The sequence below is a fragment of the Hemitrygon akajei genome, chromosome 20, assembly GCF_048418815.1.
Source record: "Hemitrygon akajei chromosome 20, sHemAka1.3, whole genome shotgun sequence".
NCBI lineage: Eukaryota > Metazoa > Chordata > Chondrichthyes > Myliobatiformes > Dasyatidae > Hemitrygon > Hemitrygon akajei.
The window spans coordinates 54,485,269-54,505,685 of record NC_133143.1 but is presented as its reverse complement, the minus strand read 5'-3'; the positions used below and the strand labels follow the sequence as shown (position 1 = coordinate 54,505,685).

General features: G+C 42.3%; 1 protein-coding gene across 1 annotated transcript in view; it reads left to right on the top strand.

Moving 5' to 3' along the window:
* The first annotated feature begins 4,222 nt into the window (after positions 1–4,222).
* LOC140713804 (lysophosphatidylcholine acyltransferase 1-like) overlaps positions 4,223–20,417 on the top strand; it is a 115,526-nt gene continuing 99,331 nt past the window's right edge. Inside the window, exon 1 of the mRNA XM_073024354.1 lies at positions 4,223–4,401. Within this exon, the coding sequence (XP_072880455.1) occupies positions 4,276–4,401 (126 nt within the window). The 5' untranslated portion in view covers positions 4,223–4,275. The remainder of the gene's footprint in view (positions 4,402–20,417) is intronic.

Sequence of the window (20,417 nt, the reverse complement as noted above, 5' to 3'; positions counted from 1 at the left end):
ATTGCACCATTCTCTATCTCTAGAGAATGTTGTGCGTGAAAATCCCAGGAGACCAGCAGTTTCTGAGATACTCAAACCACTCCATCTGGTGCAAACAATCATTCCGAGGTCAAAGTCACTGATTACATTTCTTCCCCATTCCAGTGTTTGGTATGAATAGCAACTGAACCTCTTGACCTTTTATTCACTGAGTTGCTGCCACATGACTAGCTGATTAGATTTTTGCATTAATTCGTACCTAATAAAGTGGCCACTGAATGTATACTTCTGCTAGCTTGCCTGAAATCAGGTAAAGTACTAACAGAAAAAGTGGGGAAATCAGATATTCCAAATGAGGTTTGTGTTTTTTTTTAAACAATGACTTTCACATTAATTTAAGTCTGTCTCAAGGCTGCTTACAGCCACTGAAGTACTTCCTAAAGTGTAGTCACTGTTGTAAATGTTGGAAGCACAACATCCAATTTATACACAAGCTTCCACAAATAACAATGCAACTATTGCCAAATTGCCTGCTTTCACAAAGGTTACCTGAGGAATATGTGTTGGACAGGGATCCAGGGACAACTCCCCCGCTCATGTTCAAAATACAATGTCAGGATGATGGAAAATCCCATGATGTTACCATAGTTATCTCAGGCTTCTCAAACCACACTCTGTAGAATAGTCATCCACACCACCCTTTCCATTTGACTGAAGGAAATTAACCTGGAAATAAATATTGAGTGAAATTATGTGAAATCTTGCCGCTGACTATAAGGAATTTGTACGTTCTCCCTGTGGCCCTGTGGGTTTCTTCTGGATGCTCCAGTTTCCTGCCACAGTCCAAGAGATAAATCAGTTGGTAGATTAATTGGCCGTTATAAATTGTCCCATTACTAGGCTAGGGTTAAATCAGGATATCACTGGGTGCTGCAACTCGAAGGCCAATTCTGTGCTGTATCTCAATAAATAAATAAATTGTAAGAAGTCAAATATCTAACCCTGTTCAATTGTTCACTTGGGTGTTCTGTTTCCAGACTTCATCCAGTCACCTTGATAAACACCTTTATACTCCTAGTCAGCTTCAGAGTTCCAAATATTATCTGAACCAGCATCTACAACAAGCATTTCACACTTCCATATTCTGCATGAACATATATATTTCAACATCTCTCCTGAATGGCCAGGCTCCGATTTTAAGGGTATTTCCCCAGCAAAGTAAGTTCCCCTTTTGTCATCCTTTGAAAATCCCCCAAACTTAAATAAACACTCCAATTTGACATTGTCCTTATATAGAAGTAAGATGGTAAGTTTAGGGACAGAATCCTCACCTTTTCTCATAACCCAGAATGGGGTCTAACTAACCAAGGTAGATCCTCTAATCAAAATCTTTGTCTTTGTTGTGTAGACAATTTCTAATCTCTTCCCTCTTCATGTGATATTGCCTTCTTTGTAGAAAACAGATACATGGTCAGTCAACTTTTAAATACATGAGAAAGATCTTGATCGCAAGAGATTCTGGAAATATTGGAAATCTTGAGCAACATGAGGAACATGGTGGAACGAGGAGGAACTCGGTTGGTCAGGCAGCATCTGTGCAGAGTTGACCCTTCAGGCCGAGACGTCAGATTCAGATTTATTTATCACATATACATCAAAACATAGAGGGAAATGTATCATTTGTGTTAACAACACAAACTAAAGATTTGCTGGGGACAGCCCATAAACATCACTAATGAAGCATGCCCACAATGTTTACCAAAACAACCCAATCAACAACAGCAACACAGCAAAATAAGCCACTTACACCCCAACCACCCACCCACTCACACACACAGACAGGCACCAACCCCAGTATAGGATACCCCTGGGCCTCCAGTGGACTTGCAGACCTCAAGGCTCTGACTTCTGGCCATTCCAACCCAGAGCTTCAACCATCGGATTTTGATCTAAATGAGGCATTCATAACACTTTCAGGATCATTTCTTAGTATGTCTGAAACCCATCAGAAAACAGACTAAACTAAGTCTAGTAGTTTGCAAACAAAGAATTAATTAATATTGATTAATGTGAAGATGTCCCTTGGTAGCATCCATTGAATTTATGATTGAGCTTTTCATTTGAGAGGGCGAAGAATAGGTCTAGGATTGGCATTTTAAAGTTAAATAAGGGTAACGATGAGACATGAAAGCAGAACAAGCAAACTGAACTGGCAAATTAGTTTGAGGGGCAGATCAATCAATTTACAGTGACAGGAATCTCAGGGGATCTTTCAGAATGTACATAATAGATGCATTCCAAAAAGAAAGCAAAATTCAAAAGGAAAGACAGATCATCTGTATTAACTGAAGAAGTAGCAGTATTCTTAAACCTAAAGAGAGGTCACAGGATTTGGCCAGATTATTAAAAGACTAGTAAGAGAGAAAAGTGAGACAAGCTGCCAGATGAATGAAACTGGCATTTTTGCATCATCTTTCACACTAACAATATCTCCAAACTAGCTGTAGATCAGAAATGGGGTGGGGGGGGGGGGGGGGAGACGATGACCAGAATGCTGTCTGTTGCAATGTAAAAGTGGGAAGGTTATGTTTTATTTATATGGGAGGATGAGGAGAACTCATCTGGGGCACAATGTATTTAAGGAAAGATGCTGGTGCAATGGAAACAGTTTGGAAAAGGTTCATTAGACTGGAATCAGCAGATGGCTTCTGAGGTAATGTGGGCGAAACTGGATTAGTAGCCACTGGAGTTCTGAAGAATGTGGAGACTGAATAGAAACATAAGACCCTTAGGCAGAGGTTCCCAACCTGGGGCACACTAACCCCTCGGCATAAAAAAGGTTGGGAACCCCATCTCTAAGGGGGTCTTCACAAAATGGACTTAATAATGATCTAGAGCCAGGGCTCATTGTTTAAAAATAAAGTGCTGTGCATATAAGACAGGGATGATATGATTTTTCTTTTTCTCTCTTCAAGCATCCTGAATCTTCAAAATTCTTCCTCAATGGGTGGGAGAAGCAAATAAAATATTTTAAAATCAAAACAAATTTTATTCATATTATCTATATATAGAATTAACAGTGTAAATCCTTTCTATTACTAGACGATACTTAAAGTCAGTTGTTATCTTACTTTTTTAAAAACCCATAACACCCTTGCCAATCACCTGCCCTCCTGGGCTGATACACAACTACAATACTGAAACGGCTTGTCCCTGACCAGTTTGGTAAGAACACTAAACTATAACCGCTGAGCCCTTATGTTGGCTGTGTCTATTTTCCTCACCATGTACTCTTGCAGCCTGGAATGCCCCTGCGGACATCTCACTCTGCTGGAAGAACAACAAGTTTAGGATAGACCAAAGAGCTTCTTTCACCGAGTTGATGATCTTCCAGCAGCAGTTGATGCCCGTCTCTGTGTGACCCTGGGAACAGCCCGTAGATCAGCGAATCCTCCGTTACTTTGTAGCTCGGGACGAACATTGATAAGGAAACTTACATCTATCTCCATAACCTCGTTTGCAAACCCACAACTCCCACCCAGACACAAACGAGCAACCATCTCGTCGCCTGAGGGCAGAGTGCGTCGGAAGTGATGTTTTCACCATCCAGTAAGGATGCAACTGGTAGGACCCTTTCTAATTGCTAGCCAAACGAAATATTGGTGCTAGTTAGCAAGTTTGGCGTTGAGGCATTGTACCAAATAGAGTGTCTACCCGGGCAACCACCCAACAAGGAAGAGCTAAATGGATTCACGACACTCAAAGGCTGAAACATTACCGCGGGTTGAGGAGAATGCGGAGCCATGTTGGCAATCAGACCGACCGAGATCTTATTACCCAGTAGAGCAGACTCAAGGGGCCGAGTAGCCTCTTTCCCGCTTCCAGTTCGAATACCCCTCTGAATTCAGCCGGTACAATGTTGCGCACGAAGTGAACGGGACGGCAGAAAACTAATGCCTAACAAAGATAACTCTTAAACCTCTCCTTCTGAAAGCCTGCACACAGGTATCCCTCGGGAAAGGTGGTACCGACTTCTGTCGGCACCCCAGACGGGGCAGCTGCCAGCTTCGGCGCGCGCTCCCGACGCCGACGTGCGGGCGCGGGCGCGGGGCTCGCCCCCGGAGTCGGGAGGCGTTGCCAGGACAAGCGGCTGCGACGCGGTCGGGGCCCTGAGAGCGAGAGAAGGAAACAGGCAGAGAGAGAGAGAGAGAGCACACAGGGAGGGAGGGAGGGAGGGAGGGGCTCCCGCATCGCGTTTTCCTGCAACCATCTCGGACCCGCGGCCTGTCGTTCGACATGAGGATGCCGAGGAGAGAGGGCTGCTCGGCGGCAGGAGGCGGCGGCGAGGGCTGCACTCGCCTGCCCCCGGTCAGGAATCCTTTTGTGCACGATATCCGCCTGTCGGCGCCGCAGAAGGCGAAGGTGAGGATAATCCGGACGCAGAACACCCACCACCCCCACCCTGCTTCTCCCCCAACTCATGCTTCTTCCTTCGCCACTCCCACCACCCTGGTATTTTCCCGTTGCTTTCCCCTCCCCAACCTCACTGGGGCTACAACACTTTACTTCCCACGCCCCTTCCTTTGACCCACATACCCTTCTGTAACTACCCGGGTGTACCCGCACTTTCTGCCCTACTGCGTCCTCACTTTCCTCTCTTCCCCCCCCCCGTCCCCAGCCTTCCCCCCCACCATCCCCAGCCGTTCCTTCCTCTCCACCCTCCCTTCCGCACCCACCCCCCACCCGTTCCTTCCTCTCCATCCCCCACCCGTTCCTACCCCACCCGTTCCTTGCACGCCCATCTCTACCCTGCACCACTACCACCAGCCGTGCTTCCCCTTCCTGAACTACTGCAATGTATCTTTTCTGGTCTTTCTTACCTATCCTCCCCTTCCTCGCCCCCTGCCGAGTTTGCGGGCAATTTAGGCCCCGATTAACACTGACTCAGATGTAGCCCCCGACTGGAAGTCCGGTATAAATTCGCCTCCCCAGCTGATGCTCCGGTCTAGATACAAGCTGTTGATGTTTATTCGGATTCTTCAATTGGATCTTCATGTTTCTGGCGTCTTTTTAATTCCTGTTTCATTGCGTCTACTCGAAGCTAGGGTGATAACAAAACGGGATTAACAGCGCTATTATTATGTAAATACTACGATTTGAATTTGCGTTTCTCGTGTTGCTTCGTGGTTATTACTCGTTTCCTGAAGGAAGCTATTAGCAGGGAATGCTGCATCTCTTGGGAAAACAGTGTTTAGTTTCCTCTCCTATAATACTATATCACAGCGACGCCATTTGCCAATATACTGCAATGAGTTTGAAAACGCCACATCTTAAAATTGTTCCGTATTGGTATTTTATTGTGCATTGAACGCCAATACCGGACCTTGCAATAGAGAGCAAAATGTGTGCCTTTTTGAGATACATAGGTACTCGACTAAATCGTTTGTAATACAGTATTGTACTTGCGGATTAAAAGTAATAAGATACCTGTAGATTGAGTTTCCTAGCTGCACTTATTAGCTTATGTTCCAGAAAGCTGACCTGGTAAAGGACAACATCATTAATCAAGCAATCAGTTAAGGTGTTTGTGTATGATCAATAGCTGTAAATTTTGATATTCTCAATGAATGCCACTCGATTCCATTTGTATGCCTGTTAATGTGTTTGTTACCCTGGATTTCCAGCACCTGCAGAGTCTCCTTGTGCTTAAGATTCTATTGAGTATGTGGTGGTTTTATAAACTACAATCTGGTGCTTCAGGACATATTTAGTAGAAGTTCAGGATGTCGCCTGAAGTCAAAATATTGCAAATAATATGAAATTAAAAGGAAACAAAAATCCTGTAGTCAGACAACACCGTGGAGAGAAACTTTTAACATTCCAAGTTGATGGTTTTCCAGTATTTTCTGTTACAGCCGATCTTGGCAATTTGCTGATTCTTAAACTATCTCCCAAGTGGTCCAGTCAGAGAGGCTGCAAGTGACTTCTCACTTGATTTTGTGTCAGTTTGTGATTTTTAAGTTGTGAGAATGTTACATAACTTTTGGGGATGCCCTCAAGGGATTTTTTTTTGTCAGGAATTGTTTGCATGCCAAACTGTGAACATGTTTCAAGTATCTGTTCAGGTGATGTGGCCCAGAGTAACACGCATAAAATGCTGGAGGAACTCAGCAGGTCTGCAAATTGGATCAGCTGATGATACAAAGATTGGAGGTGTAGTGGACAGTGAGGAAGGTTTTCAAAGCTTGCAGAGGGATTTGGACCAGCTGGAAAAATGGGCTGACAAATGGCAGATGGAGTTTAATACAGACAAGTGTGAGGTATTGCACTCTGGAAGGACAAACCAAGGTAGACCATACAAGGTAAATGGTAGGACACTGAGGAGTGCAGTAGAACAGAGGGATCTGGGAATACAGATGCATAATTCCCTAAAAGTGGCGTCACAGGTAGATAAGGTCGTAAAGAGAGCTTTTGGTACAATGGCCTTTATAAATCAAAGTATTGAGTATAAGATTTGGAATGTTATGGTGAGGTTGTATAAGACATTGGTGAGGCCAAATTTGGAGTATTGTGAGCAGTTTTGGTCACCTAATTACAGGAAGGATATTAATAAGGATAGGTACATGGATAAGAGGGATGTGGAGGAATATGGTCCAAGTGCAGGTCAGTGGGACTAGGCAGAAAATTGGTTCAGCACAGCCAAGAAGGGCCAAAGGGCCTGTTTCTGTGCTGTAACGTTCTATGGTCAGTCCTGATGAAGGACCTCACCTTTACACATCAACTGTTTGTTCCTTTCCATAAATGCAGCCTGACCTGCTGAATTTCTCCAGCATCACTAATTCTTGTATTGTGTATATATAATGCAATATAATGGAGGGAAATGAAGAGCTCACTCAATGTGTGCCTGAAATGTTCTGCTTTGTAACCAAGTTAATGGTAACGTAGTTTTCTTTGCATAACCTGTTGGTATACATTGTCCCTAAAACATTGATATCAGTAAATGTTTCTAAAAATGAAACCTGCTACACGTGTTCATTGTTTCATACATCTATTGCCTGAAAGCAGGTATATATGTGCCAGGAAGTTTTCTCAACCCAAAATATAATTTATTGTAAAATGCTGTACATGGTAGCTGGTCAAGGACCACAAGGTAATTTTGTACAGAGCCAGCACTTTCCATAGGACTGTAATATATTGCTTTCAATCATGTTTCTGGTGTTTTGAGAGGAGTATAATTTATTGGAAAAGCAGAGAATTCCTCTTGATACAGAGAAACAATAAATTTTCATCAATGTAATGGATGCAAGAACTAAATTGAACTGGTGGCTCCATGCAAAGCAAAGTTAACTTTATGCTATGTCAACAAATGTAATTTAATTCTCCCATGAAGGGTGACAGATGCTGCACAGACCTCCTATTTTTTTTTTTGCTGTTATGTTTGTCAATCATTGGTGAACGCAAGACAATTTTTTTGCTAGCAGTGGAAACTACTTTTTCATGTATGTAATCCATTTGAAAATTAGACTTGAATAATGCATTAAGTCTGTCAATAATGTATCCTCATGCACAGTGGTTTATTCAGAGGCTTTTAAAATTTCTCACTGTAGTACTTCTCATTTTTTCCCAATCTCATTCTGAGAATATGAAACAATGTCCAAGTTCACTGTTATCAATGAATTGTCCCATTCACTCCTCACTGCAAGAAGAAATGCTTGATTCCCAACAAGTTGGTATTTCCATTTAGAAGTATGAGTAACTCCTACTAATTTACCACATGTCTTGTTTTATTCTGGAAGGCATCTTGAGCAACCTCTCTAATGCTCTGATAGGCTCTCTGCTTGGAATACTCTCAAGTTATGGTCACCAGAGGACTGGGAATATACTAAATGCAATGAATTGCAAGAGTTATGAGTTATGTAGAAATATTGAAAGAAGCTGGGCTTTTCAACTTTGAAGGGTGTTTGAAAGTTGGTAAAAATAGTGCATGAATTGTGTGTATGTGGGAAGTGGAGAAGAAATTGAGTGCATTAACGAATTAAAGTTTTATGTTAATACTAGAATAATTTGTATTTATAGTTCTTTAGGTGGGTGTCATGGGGATGAGCTTCTGGATAACACACTGAAAATTCTGTGGAGGAAATATTAGCTGTAGAGGAATTTATAACCTCTTTAGGAGTAGATGCATTGAAACAGTAGTTTAGGGTTATTCAAAGGCAATTTATTAAAGAATAAATTTGGATACAATAGGGTCTTTTAAGAGATTCTTAGGTACAAGGAGCTTAGAAAAATAGAGGACTATGCGGTAGGGAAATTCTAGTCAGTTTCTAGAGTAGGTTGGCACAACATTGTGGGCCGAGGGCCTGTAATATGCTCTAAATTGTCTACGTTTCTACGTATAAATTATACAACCTCGAGATTTGTTTGCTTACAGGCAGTCGCAAAGCAATGAACCCGAAATAACCCAATTTTTAAAAAAATAAGACTAACCCCCCCCCCACCACCACCAGTGCCCACAGAGAAAGAGCAAAAAACACAGAACAAATCATGCAAACAATAAGAGGCAAGCAACAATAACAGCATTCTGAACCATATTGAGTCCTTGGATCCAAATCCCTGGAGTAGGCCCAAAGCCTCAATGTTCAATTAATCATATTAGCAGGGGAAGTCGCCGTAATGTTTGCAGACACAGAGCACAGCAGCCGGGAGTAGCTTTGCAGCTTTAGTGTCGAGAGAGGAGCCCCCAGACTACATGGGCCAGCGATTAAATTACCCAAACCTTGCGCTCGGACCTGCTGCAGCAAATTATTTTGGCTCTGCATTTTTTGCTGCCGGAGGGGGCATTCTCCACCTTTTCAACTCTGCTCGACACTCAGAGCAATCCAACCTTGGTTATAATTTGCGTTAGTTTTCTAAAATACCGTATTCTACTGAACTTTCAATGGGTGGACATTTAGAGAACAGTGACCATAAATCCTTATCTTTTAGGATAGCTATAGATAAGGGCTTTATCTATATGGTCCTCATGGGAGAGTTTTAAATTGGAGTAATTATGAGGGTATTAAGCAGGAACTAAGAAGTGTTAATTGGGAACATTTTTCTCTGGCAAGTTCACATCAGACATGTGGAAGGTGCTTAAAGATCGATTGCACAGAGTACAGGAAAACTGTGTTCCTCTTAGAAGGAAGGACGGGGATGGGAAGATAAGACAACTTTGGATGTCCAGAGATGATGAATTTAGTCAAGAAGGAAAAGGACTAGTATGTAAACTTCAGAAGTTAGGATCAAACAAAGCATGAGGAGTAAAAAGAAACCAGAAAAGAACTAAAGGGAATTAGGAAAGCCAGGAAGGACCATGAGAAGTCCTTGGCAAGTAGGATTAAGGTGAATCCCAATACATTCTATAGCTACATCAAGAGCAAGAGGATAACTAGGGAGAGGGTGGGACCACTCAAGGGTAAAGGAGGGAACATTTGGTTGGATGTGGAGAATGTGAGTGAGGTACTTTATGAGTATTTTGATTCAGTATTTACCAAGGAAAAGATGTGGAAGACCAGGAGATCATTGCTGAGTATGTCAATACGTTAGGGCATTTAAAGGTCAAGGAGGAGGAAGTGAGTACTCCTAATGAGTATTAAGATAGATACGTCCCCAGGGCCTGTTGGGATTTACCCCAGGTTATTGAAGGAGGCAAGATATGTGACTGCTGGTCCCTTGACCAGTATCTTCATGTCCTATAGCCACAGGTGAGGTCCCGGAGGACTGTCAAGTGGCTAGTGTACCTCAGCTTAAGAAAAGGAACAGGGAAAATCCTGTGAACTATAGACCAGCGAGTCTCATGTCAGTTACAGGGAAATTGCTTGAGAAAACTCTTGGGGATGGGATATACGAGCATTTGGAAACCTATGGTTTAATTAGGGAGAGCCAGCATGGCTTTGTGCATGCAGGCCACGTCTTACCAACTTGACTGAGATTTTTGACAAGGCAACGAGAAGGACTGATGAGGGTAGGGAAGTGGATGTTGTGTACATGGATTTTATTAAAGGGTTTAACAAAGTCCCTCATGGGAGGCTAATCCAAAAGGCTAAGGTGCATGGAATCCACAGTGAATTTGCTGCTTAGATTCAGAACACAGCAGAGAGAGGGTAGTGGTTGAAGGGACTTATTCAAGCTGGTGGTCTGTAATTCGTGATGTTCTGCAGTGACCTGTACTGGGACCTCTGCTGTTTGTGATGTATATAAATGACCTGGATGAAAATGTAGATGTGTGGGTTAGTAAATTTGCAGATGATACCAAGATCAGTGGAGTTGTGGATAGTGCCGAAGATTGGCAAAGAATACAGTACAACGTAGGTCAGTTGCGGATATGGGCAGAGAAATGGCAGATGGAGTTTAACCCAGATGAATGTGAGGTGTTGCACCTTGGTAGGGTAAATGCAAGGAGACAGTACACGGTTAAGGGCAAGATCCATAACAGTGTTGCTGAGCAGAAAGATCTTGGGATTCAAGTTCACAGCTCCTTGAAAGTGGCTACACAGATCAATAAGGTGCTTATGGAATGCTTGCTTTTATTTGTTGAGGCATTGAGTTCAAAAGTCAAGAGGTTATGCTGCAACTTTATAAAACTCCGGTTAGACCACATCTGGAGTAGTGCATACATTTCCGGTCGCCCCAATCTAGGAAGGATGCTGAAGCTTTGAAGAGGTTTACCAAGATGCTGCATGGTTCCAAGGGCATGTGCTATCACAAGAGGCTAGATAAACTAAAATTGCTTTCTTCAGAGTGCCAGAGGCTAAGGGGAAAATTGGTAGAGGTTTACAAGATTGAGAGGCATAGGTAGAGTAGACAGAGTATCTTGTTTCCCAGGGTCGAAATGTCTTAATACTAGAGAGCATGTATTCAAGGTGAGCTGGGATAGGTTCAAAGGGGATGCGAGGGGCAAGTTATTTTTAGTCAGAATCTTGGATACCTGGAATGTGTGGCCTAGTATGGTGGTGCAGGCAAACACATTGGAGGTTTTTAAGAGACATTTGGATAGGCACATGGATGTAAGGAAGATGGAGGGATATGGACATGGTGTAGGAAGGAGGGATTAGTGTTTTGGTGTTTTTGATTTGCTTTTTAGCTGGTTCGGCACAACATTTTGGGCTGAGTGGCCCGTTGATGTACTGAACTGCTCTGTGTTCTATATCTGTGTTTGCAGTAGACTGGCATTAGGAAAATACTTGTCACTTACTATTTAAGAATTACATTATTTCATATTGCCTATCCAGTCTGAATAGTAAGTTGGATAAGGCTGACAGTTAGCTAGTAGATCTGTAGAGAATTGAGTGCAGTGCAAGTTGAGGAATGATAATTGGGTACTTGGCCAGTTGCTCTGCCTCTGAGCTCGCAGTGTGTCCAAGACCATTGTGAAATCTAAAGCAAGGCACTGGAAGCATTTTTCAATCTGGCCCCTGAGTCGTATGTTAGCCATAGTTGGCATATCTCCATACAGTTAATTGAAATCACTGACCATTAAAAGGCTAAGTGGGTTTTCTTTTAACTTTTTAAACTAACGTTAAATTAAGATTAATTGGGTCAGGGGATTATTCTAACGTTTTAATTTTCATGCATTTGGTTTTATTTCCAACTTGAATATATTGGATTGCAATTATTTCCCAAGCAGTAGAAAACAATGCAAGGAACACGAGGAGGGTGAGTCGTCAGGAAAACCATCAAACAAGTCCATTGACCGGTCCATACTTGGTTCAATCTCAGGCCTGGTTTTGCCTTGTGAACCATGTATTTTTGTAGAATGGCAGCTGTGGCTAGGCTTCAGTCATGGGAGCCATGCATCCTAGAACCAAGTGTGTCTGTGGTGGCCAGAAGATGTGGAGCTGGTTCAGCATGATCTTGCCCATTGTGTCTGATGTGGATACCTGAGGTCAAACTTGTACTGGCTATAAATGGCATTGCTGTGCTATTTCATTTTGAATTGCACACTCCACGATTAACTCCAGAGCAACTTACTGCCACGCAGATGTATTTGGAGTTTTTCCACAATTACTAATTCAGATGCAAGTAGCAGGTATATTGTGGAAACTCAAGGGTTAGTTCTTAAGACTTGTGTTTTAGAAATTATTTTGCTTTAAATTTGCAGAAAATAGCACTTGGATTAATTGACCTAAAATGAATCAATTTTGATTACTTTTAGATAAATTAATCCCGTCACCTAATTGATGTTATTTGATAGCAGAATCTTCTATTCAAAATGTAAAATTTTGATCTAGAAATGACATGTTGACAGAATCATTAATTTTTGATGTATTTTTAAATGAAATGATTTACATTTGTAAACTTGGATTTAATTTTTCAAGACCATTTTCTGAAGCATACTTTTTCTGAAAGCTGAGATTACTCCTGATCATCACATCATTCACAGAATGTGGGCTTTGGTGTCATTTAAGGTTGACACTGTTCCATAAGACAGGAGCAGAGTTAGGCCATTCAGCCCATTGAATCTGATCCAGCATTCCACGAGGGGTGATTGATAAGTTCATGGCCTAAGGTAGAAGGAGTCAATTTCAGAAAACCTAGCACATCTATTTTTCACCCTCCCCTAGTGTTGCCACCATGTCCTCGTGGACCTCCTTAGGTGATGAGACCTTGAGACCAAAGTAGCAGATGACTGCACAATGGCCGATGTTGTCCATTTTCTCAGACAGTGCTTACTTGCAATTTTCAATTATCTAGAATAGAATAGTACATCACATTACAGGCCCTTCAGCCCACAATGTTGTGCTGACCCTCAAACCCTGCCTCCCATATAACCCCCCACCTTAAATTCCTCCATATACCTGTCTAGTAGTCTTTTAAACTTCACTAGTGTATCTGCCTCCACCACTGACTCAGGCAGTGCATTCCACGCACCAACCACTCTCAAAGAGTGAAAAACCTTCCTCTAATATCCCCCTTGAACTTCCCTCCCCTTACCTTAAAGCCATGTCCTCTTGTACTGAGCAGTGGTGCCCTGGGGAAGAGGCGCTGGCCGTCCACTCTTGTCTATTCCTCTTAATATCTTGTACACATATATCATGTCTCCTCTCATCCTCCTCCTCTCCAAAGAGTAAAGCCCTAGCTCCCTTAATCTCTGATCATAATCCATACTCTCTAAACCAGGCAGCATCCTGGTAAATCTCCTCTGTACCCTTTCCAATGCTTCCATATCCTTCCTATAGTGAGGCAACCAGAACTGGACACAGTACTCCAATTGTGGCCTAACTAGAGTTTTATAGAGCTGCATCATTACATCACGTCTCTTAAACTCTGTCCCTCGACTTATGAAAGCTAACACCCCATAAGCTTTCTTAACTACCCTATCTACCTGTGAGGCAACTTTCAGGGATCTGTGGACATGTATCCCCAGATCCCTCTGCTCCTCCACACTACCAAGTATCCTGCCATTTACTTTGTACTCTGCCTTGGAGTTTGTCCTTCCAAAGTGTACCACCTCACACTTCTCCGGGTTGAACTCCATTTGCCACTTCTCAGCCCACTTCTGCATCCTATCAATGTCTCTCTGCAATCTTTGACAATCCTCTACACTATCTACAACACCACCAACCTTTGTGTCGTCTGCAAACTTGCCAACCCACCCTTCTACCCCCACATCCATGTTAATAAAAATCACAAAAAATAGAGGTACCAGAACAGATCCTTGTGGGACATCACTAGTCACAACCCTCCAATCTGAATGTACTCCCTCCACCATGACCCTCTGCCTTCTGCAGGCAAGCCAATTCTGAATCCACCTGGCCAAACATCCCTGGATCCCATGCCTTCTGACTTTCTGAATAAGCCTACTGTGTGGAACCTTGTCAAATGCCTTACTAAAATCCATGAAGATCACATCCACTGCACTACCCTCATCTATATGCCTGGTCACCTCCTCAAAGAACTCTATCAGGCTTGTTAGGCATGATCTGCCCTTCACAAAGCCATGCTGACTGTCCCTGATCAGACTATGATTCTCTAAATGCCCATAGATCCTATCTGTAAGAATCTTTTCCAACTGCTTTCCCACCACAGATGTAAGGCTCACTGGTCTGTAATTACCTGGACTATCCCTACTAACTTTTTTGAACAAGGGGACAACATTCGCCTCCCTCCAATCCTCTGGTACCATTCCCGTGGACAACGAGGACATAAAGATCCTAGTCAGAGGTTCAGCAATGCTCCAGAGCAGATCCTTGCCTCGTGGAGCAGCCTGGGGAATATTCTGGCAGGCCCCAGGGACTTATCCATCCTAATGTATTTTAACAACTCCCAACACCTCCTCTCCCTTAATATCAACATGCTCCAGAACATCAACCTCACTCATATTGTCCTCACCATCATCAAGTTCCCTCTCAGTGGTGAATACCGAAGAGAAGTATTCATTGGGGACCTCGCTCACTTCCACAGCCTCCAGGCACATCTTCCCACTTTTATCTCTAATCGGTCCTACCTTCACTCCTGTCATCCTTTTGTTCTTCACATAATTGAAGAATGCCTTGGGGTTTTCCTTTACCCTACTCGCCAAGGCCTTCTCATGCCCCCTTCTTTCTCTTCTCAGCCCCTTCTTAAGCTCCTTTCTTGCTATCCTATATTCCTCAATAGACCCATCTGATCCTTGCTTCCTAAACCTCATGTATGCTGTTTCTTCCACCTGACTAGATTTTCCACCTCACTTGTCACCCATGTTTCCTTCACCCTACCATTCTTTATCTTCCTCACTGGGACAAATTTATCCGTAACATCCTGCAAGAGATCCTTAAACATCGACCACATGTCCATAGTACATTTCCCTGCAAAAGCATCATCCCAGTTCACACCCGCAAGTTCTAGCCTTATAGCCTCATAATTTGCCCTTCCCCAATTAAAAAATTTCCTGTCCTCTCTGATTCTATCTTTTTCCATGATAATGGTAAAGGTCAGGGAGCGGTGATCACTGTCCCCCAGATGCTCACCCACTGACAGATCTGTGACCTGACCCGGTTTGTTACCTAATACTAGATCTAGTATAGCATTCCCCCTAGTTGGCCTGTCAACATACTGTGACAGGAATACATCCTGGACACACTTAACAAACTCTGCCCCATCTAAACCCTTGGAACTAATCAAGTGCCAATCAATATTAGGGAAGTTAAAGTCACCCATGATAACAACCCTGTTATTTTTGCACCTTTCCAAAATCTGCCTCCCAATCTGCTCCTCGGTATCTCTGCTGCTACCAGGGGCTTATAGAATACCCCCAGTAGAGTAACTGCTCCCTTCCTGTTCTTGACTTCCACCCATACTGACTCAAAAGAGGATCCTGCTACATTACCCACCCTTTCTGCGGCTGTAATGGTATCCCTGACCAGTAATGCCACCCCTCCTCCCCTTCCCCGCCCTCTCTATCCCTTTTAAAGCACTGAAATCCAGGAATATTGAGAATCCATTCCTGCCCTGGTGCCAGCCAAGTCTCCGTAATGGCCACTACATCGTAATTCCATGTATGTATCCAAGCTCTCAGTTCATCACCTTTGTTCCTGATACTTCTTGCATTGAAGTACACACACTTTAGCCCTTCTACTTTACTACCTTTATACCCTTTATTCTGCTGCTCTTTCCTCGAAGCCTCTCTATATGTTAGATCTGGCTTTACTCCATGCACTTTCACTGCTCTATCGCTCCGGGTCCCATCCCCCTTGCAATCTGAAACAGAAATACCACAAAAGTTATTAACTTCAAACTCTCTGCATAATCACTCGAAGAGTTGAACTGCACATGCATGTAACAAGAGCTGTACAACTCATCTCCTTCTACCTTAGGCCATGAACTTATCAATCACCCCTCGTATCATGGCTGATTTATTATCCCTTTCATCCCATTCTCCTGACTTCTCCCTGTAACCTTTGACACCCTGACTGATCAAGAACCTATCAACATCCTCCTTATAATCACTCTAACCAGACCTTTCAATATTTGATAGGCCTCAATGAGATCTCTCTCTTTCCCCCCCCCCCCCCCCCCCATTCTTCTAAACTTGATTGAGTACAGGCCTTGAATCATCAAACGCTCCTCACATGCTAATCCTTTCATTCCTGGAATCATTTTCGTGATTCTCTTCTGGACCCTCTTCAAGAAAATCTTTTCTTAGATAATGGGCTCAGAACTGCTCTCAATATTCCCAAGTGTGGTCTGACCAATGTCTTGTAAAGTCTCAGCTTTACATTCTTGCAGTTATATTCTAGTCCTCTCGAAATGAATGCTAACACTGCATTTGTCTTTCTTACTATGGACTCGACTTGCAAGTTAACCTTTAGAAAATGCTGCACAAGGTTTCCAAAGTCCCTTTGCACCTCTAATTTTCCCCCAATTTAGGAAAGTCTATCACATTACTGTATAGGAGTGCCAGGTCTCCCCACTTCCCTATCCTTAACTACAGAAGTGTCGTAACAACTTAGCACCCACCAGTCCAAAGAGAAGATTGTAACAAAAGCTTTAGAGAACAGGGTGATGTTCCTCTGGATCAGCAGTACTCTTAACACAAGAGCCAGGAAGACACCAATGGTGAAGAACACCAGTACTCTCCACAGTAAATTCATTGTGTTGACGCTGGCTTGGAAGCAGTCAACACTTGCCATTGCTATCATTTCATGGACCTTTCCGGTTACACTGAGTTTGAACTTCACTGAAATAATTTGATGTTTGAGTGAAACTTTGTCTATGAAGGGCACAGAAATTATTATCTTATCAGTATCTCAACATCTAGTATTGTGAAGTGTACACCACAGAAATCTCTTTTGCAGGAAATACTTGCACATTGTGTAGTTTTGACCAAATTAATAATTGTTGGATGATGGAAGTTCTAATGTTGCTAAGAAGTTCCATTGCTGTTGCTGCTGTTCCTTTCTGTGCCTTGTGGCACACTGAGCAGCAACCTTGCTGTTTCTTTAGCATTAGTAGGTTTTATTTACGAGGCCAAGTTTCTAGCTGAATGCTCAACCCAGCATGGATATAAAGTGTGCAAGGGGCCAGCTGGATTTAAATCTGGGGCCACTTACCTCAAAGTCTGGGGTGCTGATGCCACTACACCACAGGCTGGCTAAAAGGTTCCATTATTAGCTCACAATTTATTTTACAGAGAAGGAAATAGTCACAGTAAATATACATGTTATTGTGATCTTGTTATAGTTGTTTGCCAAAGTGGCTTTATTTGAATATACAGTAGCTAGTACTCTGCCGTGATGCAGATTTTCGACATGTAGTGAGTGGGTGAGTTTCTCTGCTAAGGATGATATAACACATCCACTGCATCTTATAACACAAGTCTCTTAGTTAAAACATTTTCTATTTGTGCTTTAATTGAATAACAAGAACTAGTTGACACCACATTTTCTTGAATATATGCTTTGACTAATATTTGCCCATCGACTGCACATTTTTTTCCATTTGTCCGCATTAGATTTGTATTGTATTCCTTGTCTGTTTTTAATGCATGTCTAAATATTTCCTAAACACATTAACCATATCTGGCACCAAGTTCTAGAATCAGCCATGTACATTTAAAAACTTCCATCTCAAATCCCTTTCAAAATCCCTGCATATCACTTTAAACATGTGCCTCTTGTAATTTTATATGCCTCTCAGGTCGCCTCTGCCCTCTTTGGCAAAGGCGAGTAACTGTTGCCTTAAAACCATTCACTTCGGGCAGATGGGACTCGTCAGCCATGGATGACAATTCATCTGGGATAAAGAAAACTCTGATCTCAAAGCTCCACTGCCTTGTGGCTATAACCATTCATTGGGAAAGCTGCGGGACTAAATCCAGAGGGTAAAATCCAGAGCTTGAGTCCCTAAGGCAGTCCGATGTTGAGTTCAATGCTGACTGACAACTCCTGCGATGCTGCTGGTGCCAAACTGCATTGGTCTTTGCCGTTCCTTTAGGTTCATCAGATGCGTGGAGAGTGGGAGCTTGCTCTGCCCTGGCATGCATATCTGGACAGCTAGGATGCACAATCTATGGTCAGCACTAAACAACGGATGCCTCAGGTCACCCCACAATCCCCTGCACGCTGGGGAAAACAAGCCCTGTCTTTCCTCATAACTAAATCCTCCAATCCAGGCAACATCCTAAGGAATGTCTTCTGCACGCTCTCCAGCTCAACCACATAGTTCCTGTCGTGTGTCAACCAGAATGGCACACATTACTTCCAAGTATGGTTTCATCAGTGTTTTGTGAAGTTGTGACATAATGTCCTGTTAAGACAAGTATGCCATATATTGCCTTCAACGCCCTATCTTTCTGTGTTGCAAATTGCAGGGAATTAAGAATTGAGAATCTGTTCATGAACATTCATTAGTAAGTGGTAGAACACTGTCAGTATCCTGCCCCAATGTAACACTCTATGCTGTTGGGATTAAATTCTATATGCTTCTGCTACACTTAACTTTCCACCTGATCTATATCCTGCCTTGGACAATGTTATCCACAACACCAACTTTTATGTTGTCTGCAAACTTAGTAATCAAACACCTGAATTCGCATCCAAGTACAGGTTTACCAGAACCAAAGTAAATTTATTATCAAAGTATGTACATGCCACCATATACTAGCCTGTGATTCATTTTCCTGCGGGCATTTGCTTTAGATAAAAAGAAACACAGTAGAATCAAGGAAAAATTACACACAAAATTGGGCAAGCAACCAATGTGCAAAAGGCAGGAAACTGCACAAATAAAGTAATAAATAATATTGAGAACATGAATTGTAAAGTCCTTGAAAGTGAGTCCATATGTTGTGGAATCAGTTCGGTATTGAAGTAAGTGAAGTTATCTTTGCTAGTTCAGCAGCCTGATGGTTGAAGAGGTATAACTGTTACTGAACCTGGTGGTGTTGGAACTAAGGCTCCCTGCAGTATACCACAGGTCACAATTTTCAGTAACAAGGTATTCTTCCACCATCATTTCTGCCTCCTATCACTGTCAATTTTGGGTCTATTGAGTCTCACATTCGAGTAGTCTATCATGCAGGACTTTATCAACTGAGTTTAACAATATAATGGGCCCATTAAGAAAATCAGTCTTTGTACTGGTTTCATTTTTTTGCTTTAAAACTTTGCGAATTTCTCTCACCTTTGCATGTTGCATTGTTGTTGGATCAATTTTGCGTAGTTTTGACTGAACTGCATTGCATAGTTCTCAATTTGTAATAAAAGATTTTTAGGATTCATTTATTGTGTGTTTGTATCACATGACGGTACAATCATAAAGCCGAGGTCCTGATATCATAGCTAAGTTTGGTTTGTTAACTTCAAGGATTTTGCTTGGATATGTTTTACATTAGCTGTTAGTTGGCTTGAGTGAAAATTTTATTTGCATAGGCTTTATTGGACAGCAGAGTCGTAATAACAAATGTTCTTTGCTTTTTTGACTTGATTTGTAGTTTTTATCCCTAAAGTACTTAGCAATTTTGTGAAAACTGAGCTGGTTTTAGATGCGCCTACATTGAGTATACATGCTAGGTAAAGGTGGATCAGTGTACATATTTGCAGCTGGTGATGAATGGAGTATAATTTATATCTGGGGATGGGGCATGTGTGCACATGCTTTGAAGGCTGATAGCCATGCTAAATTTCAGGCAGGTTGGTTCAAGATATTTTGATATTTCTGATGCTCTTTCTGATATTCTGGAATTTGCTGCCCAAGTGTGTTCACCAGCAAGCAGAAACTCAAATACACTCTCAGGGCACCTTTATTTTAAAGTAATCTTTTAGTGTTGTCCATCCGCCCTAAATCTGATCATAAGTGATTTCAAGATTTATCAAAAATTACCAGAGACACAATGAATTGTAAAGGAGTGACCATGTAAGAATGCAATTTTGTTGGAGACCAGATATAATGAGGAGGAGACAAAATTTCTACACCTTCAGTCTCTCCCTCTGTCATGGAGTTGTTTGATTGCTTCTGTAAGTTTATTTGTACAGTTGCCCCTCCTTATCCATGGGGGATTGGTTCCAGGACCCCCACGGATACCAAAATTCGCAGATGCTCAAGTCCCTTATTTAACATGTATCAGTGCGGTGGACTTTAGGACCCAGCGGAACCCTGGACTTTATTTAACATGTGGACATTAGGACCTGGCGGCGCAGCTCTGAATTTGCATTGTTTCTGTTCACGAAAATCACGATCGCGATTGAAAATAAGGTGGAAGTAATAAAGCGATCGGAAAGAGGTGAAACACCATCGGTCATTGGAAAAGCGTTAGGCTACAGTCGGTCAATGATCGGAACAATTTTAATGGAGAATGTGAAAGGCCCTGTCCCGATCAAAGCTACAATTATTATTAAGCAACGCAGTGGTTAAGTTATTGAAATACGTATGTTTCTTAAGTGTTTTATATGCATAGAAAGGTAAAATATGTACTATATACT